Genomic DNA, 13,911 nt, shown 5'->3' with positions numbered 1-13,911 from the left:
GGGTCTCACTTTATTGTCAAGGCTGGTCCTGAACTCCTCGCTTCAAGAGATCCTCCTCAGCCTCCCAAAGTGCTGGGATTACAGGTGAGCCACCGCGCCCATATTCTTCAAATTTTAGATTTAACAATCTAAGATAACTTTTTATATCTTTATTACAGATACCTCCCCAAGAGGAAGATCCTGGAGGAGAGAAAGAGAGGGGTTTGGAGAGGAGACACTGGTTATCTTAGTGGGGGAAATCTGGTCACTTTCCAGAAACAGCAATTCCTGAGGTGGGCGGGGGCGATTGGAAGCTGAGGACGCCACGTGACCTCTGGCTCTGGGGGCCGAGCCGACCCCGCCTCTCCGCCCGCCGCCGGGGGGCGCATGCGCAGCCCATGTTAGTGATGGAGGAGAGAAGATGGCGGAAGCGGAGTGAGTGACTAGATGGTGACTGATGTCGTAACTAGGGGGGGCGAGTTGGGGCAGCGACACGTTCCCCCAGGGGAAAGCTCAGGGCTCTTTTGCGGGCAGTGTGGGGAAAGAGAGACTCGAGACCCGTCCTATCGTGGAGGAGCCTGCTAGGCCCGTGTCGCGGGGCGAAGACGAACTCTAGGGTCCAGTTACCCTCCAGGCAGGAGCGCCCCTTCCGCCATCAGGTCCCGGATCTGCGCGGCCCTGCGCGCAGGGTCACCCTTGGGACTCCGGGAGCTGGGGTTTTCCGGGGAACGAGCCCGGGTGGGCTCCTCAGGCGCTGTCATTCCTGCAAGTGGGCCCCGCGGGCAGCCTTGTTACGGCTGCCTGCGCAGGGGCCCGCGGAGGCTGGGTAGGGCAGGGCGGGCACTGCCAGGCCTCCTTCGCCTTCTTCTCCTTCCCGCCCCGGCGCCACCCCATTCCTCCTCAGCGGGAGAATCCGACACGCGGGGCTGCCCGCTTCCCTCGTGCCGGAGGCGTGCAGGAGGTGTCCCGGCGTGGGCCTGAGAGCGGCGGGGGCTGCTTGCAGGTCTGGTGAGGCTGAAAACACCCTGAAAGAAAGGTCTTTCCCTCGAGTCTCTGGGTGCAGCGTTGCTGCCTCACACGCGGGCCACATTCTTGTGTGTCGGTGTGACGGTATGTTTAGTTAACGACTCCAGAACTTACTGTTTCCTGGGTAGGCCTCTTGTGCACCAGAACTGCTGGCTGTATTTTGCAGGTATTAGTATGCCTAGACGGTGGAGTTACCAAAGTTGTTCTTTTGTGCCAGGCCTCGAAATGCAGTGCGATGGTTTGGCCAGTTCCGCTCAACCGATGTTTAGACTTATGCCTAGAATTTGGATTCTCTGTGACCATTTTTGGTTAGGAGTTAGAACTGTTTACCATACTGTTTGGATTGGAGGGCATAGTTGAGCAGATTAACACTTTTAAAAAACCAGAACTTAAGCTGGCCTTTTGCGTGTCACTGGTACACGATACGGTAGTAGTATGACAGGCAGCAGGTCGGTAAAAAGTTTACCTTACCTACCACTAATACTGTATAATGTTGAACAGTTACCATGTGATGCTGTGATTTGATTGGAAGGCAGTTTGGAAAAAAAAAAAAAACAGAAGTATAAAAATGTATGAATTATTTACTAATCCAAAAAGTAAGTGAGGAGTCAGCTTTCTTCCTGACGGTTTTCCTTTCACTTTTCCTCCTATTTTCTTTTTCTTTCTTTGTGACAGCGTCTCTCACTCTTATCTCCCAGGCTGGAGTGCAGTGGCACGATCATAGCTCACTGCAGCCTGGACCTCCTGGGCTCAAGTGATTTTCCCACCTTAGCCTCTCAAGTTGCTGGGACCACAGTCCTGTGCCACCAGGCCTGGCTAATTTTTTATTTTTCATTTGTAGAGACAGGGTTTCCCTATGTTGCCCAGGCTGGCTTTGAACTCCTAAGCTCAAGCAGTCCTCCCCCTAAGTGGTAGGATGACAGGTGTGAACCGCCACTCAAGGCCCCCACTTTTCCTTTTTTTTTTTTTGTTAGGTTTTTTTTACATTTGGTTCCTCAGAGAATATAAATACTGTTTACATACGTAATATAGAACAAAGAAAATTTGTACTTAAAAAAGCAACGCTATGGTAATAGTGTATGTGTACCAATTAGTGCCAAATTCATTTGTTTTTTCGTGGAATAGAAAGTGTTCTTACATTTTTATCAGTGCTGCTAATGTGGGGTGGGTGGGATTTAGTTTCTCAGAAGAAAAGACCGATAAGAAAAGGGAGATAAAACCAGTGTAATCTCTTGTGTGCTTTTCACCTTCGAGGTACATTTCTGGCCCGACAAAAACTACTGCTCTTCTGGTTTCTAACAATATGGAGGTCCTTAGAATTGACTTAAAATGTTTGAATTTATTCAAATACAGATTCTGTATTTAGTGGAATTTTGTACCACAACAAGTAAGATTATAGTATTGGAGGGAAGAGATCAGAAAGTCTGGTATAAAAGTGTACTTTACTGTCCATACATGAGGAGGTGACATAATTTATGTTTTCAAAATCTGGAGTAATTCTTTGTGAAAAAGATTTTGTAAGGGTATGGGAAGTTGCTGTTTGCTGCTTCTCTGTGTTCTCACAGCAATCTGCTAATAAGTATAACTCAGCTATTAGAAGTAGTAAGGACAGCGTTGTAGACTGATTAGGGGAAAAGCCAGTGTGAGTTAAAAAAATTACTTTTTAACATTTTTAAAAAAGAACTTATTTTTAAGCAAAGTTTATATGGTAAACTAAACTAAGCTAGTTAACATGAGTCCTTAGGCATTCTGTTCTAATGTATAGGTAAGAATGACTTTAATTTGTAATTAGTGTGGTCAAAAGAATGTAAAGAAATGTTTTAAAATACTCTGATACTGCTTAAATTTTTATTTTCCTAGGGTAGTTTAGTATTCTCTCATTACCTGTTTTGGTTTAAAAAAAATCTTTCGGTAATGCAAAGATAAACTTTTGGCTATGCGTTATCTGAGTTACGTATTCTGAATCATTTTAATTCAAATGTAGTAGGTATTAACTATTAAATATGCTCCATATATGTGAAGTATTTTTCCCTTCTAAGTGCTTATAGTGACTGTGTGTTGGCTGTCTTTTATGAGAGCCTTCCTAGCAGTTTAGATTACTGCTGATTATTTCTTTGGAATGAATATTCTTTAAAGCTCATAAGATAATGCTTTTACCAATACAAACCCTTTGTGTGACCTGCCAGATTTAAGGACCATAGTACAGCTATGGATACTGAACCAAACCCGGGAACATCTTCTGTGTCAACAACAACCAGCAGTACCACCACCACCACCATCACCACTTCCTCCTCTCGAATGCAGCAGCCACAGATCTCTGTCTACAGTGGTTCAGACCGACATGCTGTACAGGTATTTCAGCTGTAGTGATGGGTAGTCTAAGACTTAAGATGTCATATTACTTTTTGCTTAAGCCGGATTTATGTATTGTTTCATATTCTCAAATGTACAGTTAGAATTACTAATGTTTCAATCAACTGTCTCAATCCATTTTGTGTGGCTATAGCAGAATACCAAGACTGGGTAATTGTAAAGAAAAGAAACTTATTTCTTACATTTCTGGAAGCTGGGAAGTCTAATATGAAGGAGCTGGCATCTCACGAGGGCCGTCTTATTGCCTCATTCCATGGTGGAAGACTAGAGAGCAAGATACCAAATTTGCAGCCTCAAGCCCTTTTAAAATTTCCAGTAGTCTATTCATGTGGGCGGAGTCCTTATGGCCTAATCACCCTTCAGGGGTCCCACCTCTTAACACTGTTGCATTGGAGATTAAGTTTCCAACACATACTTAATTGGGGGACACATTCAACCACAGCAACAGCCAACAAAGTTAATTAATAATCATACTATTGGCCAGGCGTGGTGGCTCACGCCTGTAATCCCGACACTGTGGGAGACCAAGGCAGGGAGATAGCTTGAGCTTAGGAGTTGGAGACCGGCTGGGACAACATGTTGAAACCCCATCTCTACAAAAAATACAAAAATCAGCAGGGCATGGTGGCATGCGCCAGTGGTCCCAGCTACTCAGGAGGCTGAGGTGGGAGGATTGCTTTGAGCCCAGGAGGTCAAGGCTGCAATGAGCTGTGATCGCACCACTGTACTCCAGTCTAGGTGACAGAGTGAGACCCTGTCTCAAAAAAAAAAAAAAAAAATGCGGGGCGTGGTGGCTCACACCTCTAATCCCAGCGCTTTGGGAGACCAAGGCTGGCGGATCACTTGAGGTCAGATGTTTGAGACCAGCCTGATCAACATGGTGAAACCCTGTCTCTACTAAGAATATAAAAATTAGCCAGGCATGGTAATGCATACCTGTAATCCCAGCTACTTGGGAGGCTGAGGCAGGAGTATTACTTGAACCCTGGCGGCAGAGGTTGCAGTGAGCCAAGATAGCGCCACTGCACTCCAGCCTGGGCAAAAAGAGTGAGACTCCATCTCCAAATATATATATATAGTATTGAGAGGGCTTACATTTGTCAGCATGTAGTTTATAGGATTATGTGTAAAGAAAATTATAAGGGGAAAGTCTCTAGGTGCTGCTGCAGTGTGAAGGCATTCAACCTAGAGCCCCAACATACAGAATGGCTGTAGGTTTATTTTATATTGGAACTCAAAATATAGACTTAGGGAGATCTGTTCAGGTATGTAGATAGGTTACGAAGTTTATATTAAACCCAGGTGGCCTAAGAACCCTAAGCAGGAGGATCCATTCTAAATCCCTTAGGGGCAGAGGGGGAAGGGAATATTGAACTAGGAAGTCACTTAGTTGAGAAAGTAAAGTTTACTCAGTTAATATTTATGATAATGGAGGTTGGGGCAATATGGTATTATATAAAAAGGGCATGGACCTTCCACTCTATTATACTTTGAATTCCATTTTCATTATCTTTAGGAGCTATATAGCCTTGGGTATGAGACATAATCCCCTTGAGCCTCAGAAAACTAAAATGAGGGTGAGACTACTTCTTTCATTAATTACTCTGAGGATTAAATGAAATATCTTTGAGATTAATGAAGTATCTAGAACTGTGTAAGGCACATTATAGGTTTCCAGTAGATAGTAATAGCTAATACTTATTGAATAATTGCTACGTGCCAAACATTTGATAAATGTTACATGAATTATCTCCATTAATCATTACCAGCCCTTTATGAAGTAGCTATTATTATTATCTCCATTTTACTGATGGGAAAATAAATGTTTTAAATCAGCTAAATAACTTTCCCAAACTCACCTAGCTAGTTCTCAGACTTCAGCCCTCGTGCCCTTAACCACTCTGTGAATTCTTATTTTTTCTATTATATCTGCTTTCTTCTGGTAGAATCCTTATAATTGCATCTACCCTGAAAACAACTGCTTGCAATATAGTCCTTCCTCTGCTCCATTTTTCCATGCGGATACCCCAGTGTAATGTCTATTTAACTGTTTTTGGTTTAGGATTTAGTTTTCCAAAATCACTGTGGAGTGGAACCAGCCAGTTCACCAGAAATTCAAACTTGAATGCAGAGTGAGGTTTTAATGTGTTTTACCTTTCTCTGAGGTAAGGGATACAGGGAAAAGGATTTAGATCTTTTTTTTTTTTTTTTTTGAGACGGAGTCTCGCTCTATCGCCCAGGCTGGAGTGCAGTGGCGTGATCTAGGCTCACTGCAACCTCTGCCTCCCAGGTTCAAGCGATTCTCCTGCTTCAGCCTCCAGAACAGCTGGGACTACAGGCATGTGCCAGCAGGTCCAGCTAATTTTTGTATTTTTAGTAAAGATGGGGTTTCACCATATTGGTCAGGCGGGTCTCAAACTCCTGACCTCGTGATCCACCTGCCTTGGCCTCCCAAAGTGCTAGGATCACAGGCATGAGCTACCGCGCCAGGCCGGGTTTTTTTTTTTTTTTTGAGACTGAGTCTCGCCCTGTAGCCCACGCTGGAGTGCAGTGGCGTGATCTTGGCTCACTGCAACCTCTGCCTCCCTGGTCCAAGCGATTCTCCTGCCTCAGCCTTCCGAGTAGCTGGGACTACAGGCACGTGCCACCACACCCAGCTAATTTTTTGTGTTTTTAGTAGAGATGGGGTTTCACCATGTTAGCCAGGATGGTCTCAATCTCTTGAGCTGGTAATCCGCCCGCCTCGGCCTCCCAAAGTGCTGGGATTATAGGCGTGAGCCACTGCGCCTGGCCCCCCCTTTTTTTTTTTTCTCTTCTCTCTCTCTCTGTTGCCTAGGCTGGAGTCCAGTGGCATGATCACAACTCACGACCCCCTGGGCTCAAGTGCTCCTCCTGCTTCAGCCTCCTGAGTAGTTGAGACTACAGGCACATGTGACTATGCTTGGCTAATTTTTTTATTTTGTAGAGACAGGATCTCACTATGTCGCCCAGGCTAGTCTTGACCTTCTGGCTTTAAGCTCTCCTCCTGCCTTAGCCTCCCAAAGTGCTGGGATGAGCCACCACGCCTGACTGATAATGTGATCGCTTAATATACAATTTTGTCCTCTAGTTTTCAATTAAGCTGCATAGATTAATAAAAAATTAATAGATATGTAGATGTAGATATATCTCATAAATAGCACTGACTCTGTTTCTTATGAGACCATAGAATTGCTTCTCCCAAAATGCAATCAAATCAATATTTATTGAACTACCTAAGTAATTCTTTAATCTTCCAGCTTGCTTTTTCTGTCCTGGGAATTCTCTTCACCCTCCTTGGGTGAATAAGAATTTATAATAAATAAGAACAATTTGCTGTATCTATAACTTGTATTTACTCATTGCTGTGAGTAATTGAATAGTAGTGAAAGACTGCTGACAACAGAAAAAATGAGTATACTCTGACAAAAGTATGTGTCAAATAGATTGTTATTTCAGTTTGATTTTAGAATTTTTTTCCGTTTACAGTCCAGTGCTTTTAGAATTTTGTTATGGAATTAGAAGAACAAATAGAGATTGATCTGACTAAAAAAGGTATATTGTTATAATTCTGAATCACTTAATGCTGGCCTATAGTCCCCTGCAGGTAGGGGTCAAAAGCTCCCATTGATTTTGTGACAGAAATTTGTATCAGGCATAGTAGTCTATAGTTGGAGAGATGAGATATTAACACATGAAAATAAACAATAACACACAGAAATATGCTTTCTTGAAGTTTAGATAAAAGGATTCATGGCATTATGGCTCAAGATGTCCTGAGAGACCCTCAAGCTATAGGATTATGGCACTATTACTCCCTTAGCTCTTTGAAAACTCTGGTTTGATGCTGTGATTAGGGTTCTGTGCTGTTTCAGAGTCACAGTGAGCACAATGTGACTTTTGGATTTGGTTGTATAGGATTGACTTATTCTGACTTAACCTTTTGGAGACGTGTAGGAATTTTCTCTGATTTTAGTAGAGTACTTGACTTTTCTATATTTATTTATGAAGTTTCAGGCTCAGATTTTACATTTTACTAACAAATATTCATAGTAATTAACACTTTTTAAGGAATTAAGTAAGAATAGTTTTATTCAATGTTGAAGCAAAACAAGGTATTTGACATTAAAAATTTTTTTAAATTATTGAGTAATTTTCTAAAGAAGAAATAGCTTTATAATTTTATTTTTTATTTTTATTTTATTATTATTATTTTTTTGAGATGGGGTCTTGCTCTGTCGTCTAGGCTGGAGTGCAGTGGCATGATCTCTGGTCACTGCAACCTCCACCTCCTGGGTTCAAGCAGTTCTCCCACCTGAGCCTCCTGAGTATCTGGGATTACAGGTGCATGCCACCATGCCTGGCCAATTTTTGTATTTTTAGTAGAGACAGGGTTTCACTGTGTTGGCCAGGCTAGTCTTGAACTCCTGACCTCAGGTGACCTGCCTGCCTTGGCCTCCCAAAGTGGTGGGATCACAGGCATGAGCCAACCTGCCCAGCTGCTTTGTAATTTTATATGATTATTAATAATACCTACTCATTGTAAGATTTTCAGACATTTATAGAAAAGTATGAACTAGAAGCTAAAAATCACCTCTAATCTAGCTACCCATCAGTGGTCTTTGAAAGTTTTCCTGTGGATTCTTTCAAATATTTTAATATAAAAATGGTATCTTACTCTATATACTATTTTGTAACCTACTGATTTTCTTTTTGTTAGTAAATATAGATCGGTATCAGCAATGTACACTATAGTGGCCAGTAGTTACTTGTGGCTGTTTACATTAAAATTAAAATTAATTAAAATTCAATTTAAAATTAACTCAGTTCTTTAGTTGCACTAGCCACATTTTAAGTGCTCAGTAGGCACATGTGACTAGTTGTTACTGTATAGGACAGCACTGATCTACATTACTATTTGTTATGGTTGCATGGTAAAGGTATTTCTCTCCACACCCAAGCCCTGAATTCTACCAAGTTTTATCCAAAAAGGTTATGCCAACTTGAATTTTTACTAGCAGTATGGGAGTATTGGTTTCCCCAGGTAGTAGTAGTATTCTTTTAAATCTTTATCCATCTGAAAGTTGGAAAATAGTATCTTGTTTTAATTTGTAAGTTTTTGACTACTGGTGAGATTGAAAATCTTTTGAAATGCTTAGTTGGCCTGGCCTGTCTTTTGCGAATTGTCCACTGGGTTTTGTTTTGTTTTTTTTTTTTTTTGAGATGGAGTCTTGCTGTGTTGCCCAGGCTGGAGTGCAGTGGCATGATCTCGGCTCAACTGCAGCCTTCGCCTCACAGGTTCAAGCGATTCTCCTGCCTCAGCCTCCCAAGTAGCTGGGGCTACAGGCATGTGCCACCATGCCTGGCTAATTTTTTGTGTTTTTAGTAGAGACGGGATTTCACCATGTTAGCCAGGATGGTCTCGATCTCCTGACCTTGTGATCTGCCCACCTCGGCCTCCCAAAGTGCTGGAATTACAGACGTGAGCCACCACGCCCGGCCCACTGGGTAGTTTTAATGTGTACAAGTTAGTGATTTCTAGTGATACGTAACTAGGAAATAAATAATGTTAATAAGCTTGATGATATTATGTATTAAAGCAGTGAAATTTTAAACTGCCACTTTTTTATACTTTGATTTTCTGATTAAGATAAAGGTTGAGATTATGGTTTGACATTGGTTCAATTGACTTATCACAGGTAATTCAACAGGCATTGCATCGGCCCCCCAGCTCAGCTGCTCAGTACCTTCAGCAAATGTATGCAGCCCAACAACAGCACTTGATGCTGCATACTGCAGCTCTTCAGCAGCAGCATTTAAGCAGCTCCCAGCTTCAGAGCCTTGCTGCTGTTCAGGTAAGACTAAAATAAGAGTTTACGAGATCAAAGTTTCTGTTATCTGTAGGTAGTTACTGAAAATAAATACATTGGGTATTATTTCAGAGTTCTCAGATGTCCTGTGGTTATTTTTCCCGGAGGAAATATATTAATAGGTTGCCGAATAGAAGTTAATTGAGAAAAAGGGGATATGTTTTTTTATGTTACTCTGTTTCTAGCTTTTGTCTCAGTGCTTTTTATCCAGATTGGAGAAATGCTATGCTAGTTTATGTGTATAAAGTTCTAGGTACAACAGTGAGTACTTAGGCTTACATAAATTGTATTTTTACTAAAAATAAGATTAAAAAAATTATATAAGTAATTATACTCATTAAAAAATCAAACAATATTAAGTTGTTTATAAGAGGTAAAGTAAAGCTGTTCCTTTTCCCTGTCTATCACTGTTTCCCGTTCTTCAAAGGTGGCCACAGTAACAATCTAATACATACTTCTCCAGAAATTTTCTATACAAAGATAGGTATATCCATTTTTCTAAAATCCAATCATATTATTCCTACTGATAACAGGATTTCATTATTAAATGCTTGTTTTTTAAAAAGATTTTTGTTACTATTGTACTATTTAAATAAAGCTGTGTAAGATTTAATCTTAAATCCCCTCACCAGAGGAGGATCTCAGTTGACTGAACCTGAAAAAGGTTTATTTCTGTTACCAACAGATTCTCAGCTGTTGCTTCTTCTTAGTAGTGTAATTTTAAATAACACGTTTGTGATACAAGTTAGGAAACTGAAACCCACTCACTGGCTCTTGCTGTAGCTCTAATTTCTTTTTCATAACTCTGGAGTAGTGATTCCACTTTAAAGATGACAGAGACCCATAAAGTGAAACTGACAATAAAGTAGCTAATAAAATAAGATTAGTCTTTGGATCCCCTGTTTTCACCATTCAGCTTTTTCTTATTTAAAAAATCTGTTTAACCGAAGCTTAAGCCATGTTGACTATAAAATTAGTTGTTTCATACATAGGCCTTTTGACATTTATTGTTATGGTTTTGTGTTATCATGGTACCAGAAAGTTCTTAACTTCAGGTTTTTACCAACATATTCTAAAAGTCTTATTATTTTAGGCAAGTTTGTCCAGTGGAAGACCATCTACATCTCCCACAGGAAGTGTCACACAGCAGTCAAGTATGTCCCAAACGTCTGTAAGTTCCCTAAATTTTTTTTTCCTGGATTTAAAATTTTAAAGAATTGTTTTCCAAAAGTCAACTGTTGTTATTTATGAAGCTGTTATTATAATTTGTTGCATGCTCTTTAAAGTAACAATTGCCCAGAAATAGAAATGATAAAATTCAAGAATTCAGAACTAATGTTAAACTTATGAAAATCTGAGTCTTAAAAAAATCTTTTTGTATTATTTCTTATATATCCATTTGCACTGATCATGTTCAGATCTTATGTGGTTTCAGTTTTCTGTGTGTATTGAAAGCCTAAAATACACAATGCAGGGATATTGGCCATGAATTTACTGTGATATACAATAGTATGTCATGTCCTTGGTAGACATCTAAGCATTTCTAACTTTGTGCAATTCACGTTTTAGAAATTATACTTTCAGCTTACATGAGTTATTTGGGTTCAATTTCCAAGTATCCATTCAAGATAGGGTAATTTATTTTGAGAAAGGAGTAAAAGAAAGCTGATTCGCTATATTGCACATATATATTGGGAAATTGTGCCAAGTTTCCCAGGTAAAATAAATTTATGGGCATGGTAATACTTGTTTAGCTTTTAATTTTGGTATAATTTTAAACTGCAATAATAATAAAAAAATTTCTGTATCTACTCTACTCAGATTAATCAATTATTGCGTATTGCCCCATTACTTTATCATTCATTCTTTTCCACTACATGTATACATATTTTTTTCTGAGTCATTTGTACGTTGAGATATGTTCCTTTATTCCTAAATACTTTGATGTGTGTTTCCTAAGAACAAGGCTATTGTTTTTTGAAGCCACAGAAAAATTACTAAATTCAGGAAATACAACATTGATACAGTGCAGTTCATTTTCACATTTCATCATTTGTCTCAGGTTTCCCAACCTCATCACTATGGACATTATGAGCCAGATAATTCTTTGTTGTCAGGGGCTATCGTGTACATTATAGGATGTTTAGCAGCATCCCTGGCTACTAGATACTGGCAGCTTGTGGTCTTTCTCCTTCCTCTAGTGTGACAACTATAGGTGTTTCCTGGTGGGGGGCAATTTGCCTGTAGTTGAGAACCTAATAATGTCCTTTCTAGATATTTTTTCCTGGTCCAGAGTGATAATACTTTGATACTTCATAAAATTGGCTCCAATACAATATAGTTTGTAGGTTGTTAAGGAATTGAAGGTTAAGGAATTGTGCTCTATTTCTTCAGCTAAGGGTATGGTCTTTGCTAACTACATGCTGTGGTCAGCATATAGCTGTGGTTTTTTTTGTTGTTTGGTTTTTTTTTCTGGCTGTTGATCTGACTTTTTTTTTTTGGCGTGGGAATGTCCTGGAGTGTGAACAAGATTAGTTTAAAAAGTTCCCTATGACTTGAAGATGTTAGATTAAATGAAAAAGTTAAATAATGTAACCTAGCTCTAAGCATTAATACTGGAGTTTTTGTCATTGACATCAGATGTCTTTAATACAATGGTAATTAAGGAAAGGAGTGGTAAATATTTTGTGGGCTACTGAAGGAAATTATATAGACAAATTCTTTATTCTGTGAAATACTGGAATAACAATAGGATGTATTTGTATAGATATGTTATTTTGATTTTTTTTCCTTCATGTTATTAAAAGGTATCTTTTTAAACTGTCTTTCATTATGGCTTTATGTATGTGACATTCACAGAAGTTAGAATTCTAGTGATTGTGCTTATATATATGACATTGTTAATGTTACTTGTCATAAACCAGCAGCATTATACCATGAAGTATGCCAAAAGCTGTAAATGGCTGGTGGGGGAAGATAAGTAAGTAGGAAGAACAGATTCCCAGTAAAATAAAGGAATAATACATTACATTTGCTTTATTTACTATCCGTTGTGAGCGTCTGCTCAAGTAATTTGACTAGCAGTAAAAATTACAATGCCCAAGGTAACTTAGTAAATTTAGGTCAATATCCAAAAACGGGGTGGAGCATGGTAACAGATCTCTTAAGTAGTGATGATAATGAGCCGTCAGGTAACAGACTAGTAGTTTTCAGAGTTTTGATTATTTTGAGTTAGGTTTCCAGATAACAGTGAAGCCGTGGGAAAGGGTCCATTCTCCAGAAGAAAAAACGGCTGTCAGGTAACCAGCTAGGTAGTTGGGGCTTAGAGTAGGAGTGGGATCCCAATGGGGAAATGGAATATTATTTTAAAAATCAAGTCCAAAGTCCAGTCATACCACCTGGGGGAACTGTGTACCTACTGATTGATTATTCCTAATATGAAAACCTGAAATGCTCTAAAATCTGAAATTTTTGCACACCAACATGACATTCAAAGGAGGAGTGTTCATTGGAACATTTTGGATTTTGGAGTTTGGATTTTTAGATTTGGCATGCTAAACCAGTTTGTATCTTTCCAAAATCTGAAGAAAAAAAAAAAATCTGAAACACTTCTGGTCGCAAGGATTTCATATAACAGATACTCCATCTATATGTGGTTTGGAGAGTAGACTCTTGTTAATTGAATGTATAGGTAACTAGTGGGTACCTGCATTCTTTTCTTTTCTCTAATTAGAATCATGACTAATTCTACACTATTGTCAGTAGTGGAGTGGTGATTTTTTTTTTTTTTTTTTGAGACGGAGTCTCGCTCTGTCTCCCAGGCTGGAGTGCAGTGGCGTGATCTCGGCTCACCGCAAGCTCCGCCTCCCGAGTTCACGCCATTCTCCTGCATCAGCCTCCTGAGTAGCTGGGACTACAGGCGCCCACCACCGCACCCTGCTAATTTTTTAGAGATGGGATTTCACCGTCTTAGCCATGATGGTCTCAATCTCTTGACCTTGTGATCCGCCTGCCTCGGCCTCCCAAAGTGCTGGGATTACAGGCGTGAGCCCCCGTGCCCGGCCATGGAGTGGTGATTTTATGATTGTTTGGCTCTAAAACTAATTCGGACTGAGCCTTTAGGTTTATGTCTTTAGTATTTCAACTTAAATGGGGCAAAGATTTAGTTAAATTTTAAAATGGAAGTTAAACCAACTAAAAATTCTACTTCTGCCAAAAAATGGCATAAGCAAAGTGAAAACAACAAAATGGGAGAAAATATGTTTGCATAAATGGGTAATATTTCTTTTCCTTTTTTACTTTAATTTTTTTTTCAAAAGGGAAGACAGGGAGAATTTTAGTCTCCCTTTCCCTTTCCCTTTGCCTTTGACTTTGCCTTTCCATTCCCTTTCCTTTCCTTCGACAGAGTCTTCCTCTGAGGCTGGAGTGCAGTGGCACGATCATAACTCACTACGGCCTCAATCTCCCAGGCTCAAGTGATCCTCCTACCTCAGACTGCTGAGTAGCTGGGACTACAGGCGCACACCACTACGCCTGGCTCATTTTTTAAATTTTTATTAGAGTTGAGGTCTCGCTGTGTTCCCCAGGCAGACTGGTCTCGAACTCCTGAGCTCAAGTGATCCTCCAACCGCAGGTCGCAAAGTGC

General features: G+C 40.1%; 1 protein-coding gene across 8 annotated transcripts in view; it reads left to right on the top strand.

The window, feature by feature from the left end:
* The first annotated feature begins 338 nt into the window (after positions 1-338).
* PHC3 (polyhomeotic homolog 3) overlaps positions 339-13,911 on the top strand; it is a 94,241-nt gene continuing 80,668 nt past the window's right edge. For 7 of the 8 annotated variants that reach the window (XR_004670829.3, XM_055110671.2, XM_008957299.5 and 4 more), the window contains exons 1-4: positions 339-414; positions 3,192-3,357; positions 9,096-9,251; positions 10,360-10,437. Coding sequence is in view for 7 of the 8 variants with exons in the window: in XM_055110671.2 (XP_054966646.1) it covers positions 401-414; positions 3,192-3,357; positions 9,096-9,251; positions 10,360-10,437 (414 nt within the window). In the remaining variant the exon portion in view is untranslated. Of the gene's footprint in view, positions 430-3,191; positions 3,358-9,095; positions 9,252-10,359; positions 10,438-13,911 lie in introns of all 8 variants that reach the window. The other variant, XM_008957294.4, reaches the window with a different exon arrangement.

Source organism: Pan paniscus, chromosome 2, assembly GCF_029289425.2.
Source record: "Pan paniscus chromosome 2, NHGRI_mPanPan1-v2.0_pri, whole genome shotgun sequence".
NCBI lineage: Eukaryota > Metazoa > Chordata > Mammalia > Primates > Hominidae > Pan > Pan paniscus.
This window is presented reverse-complemented; position numbering and strand designations above follow the sequence as displayed.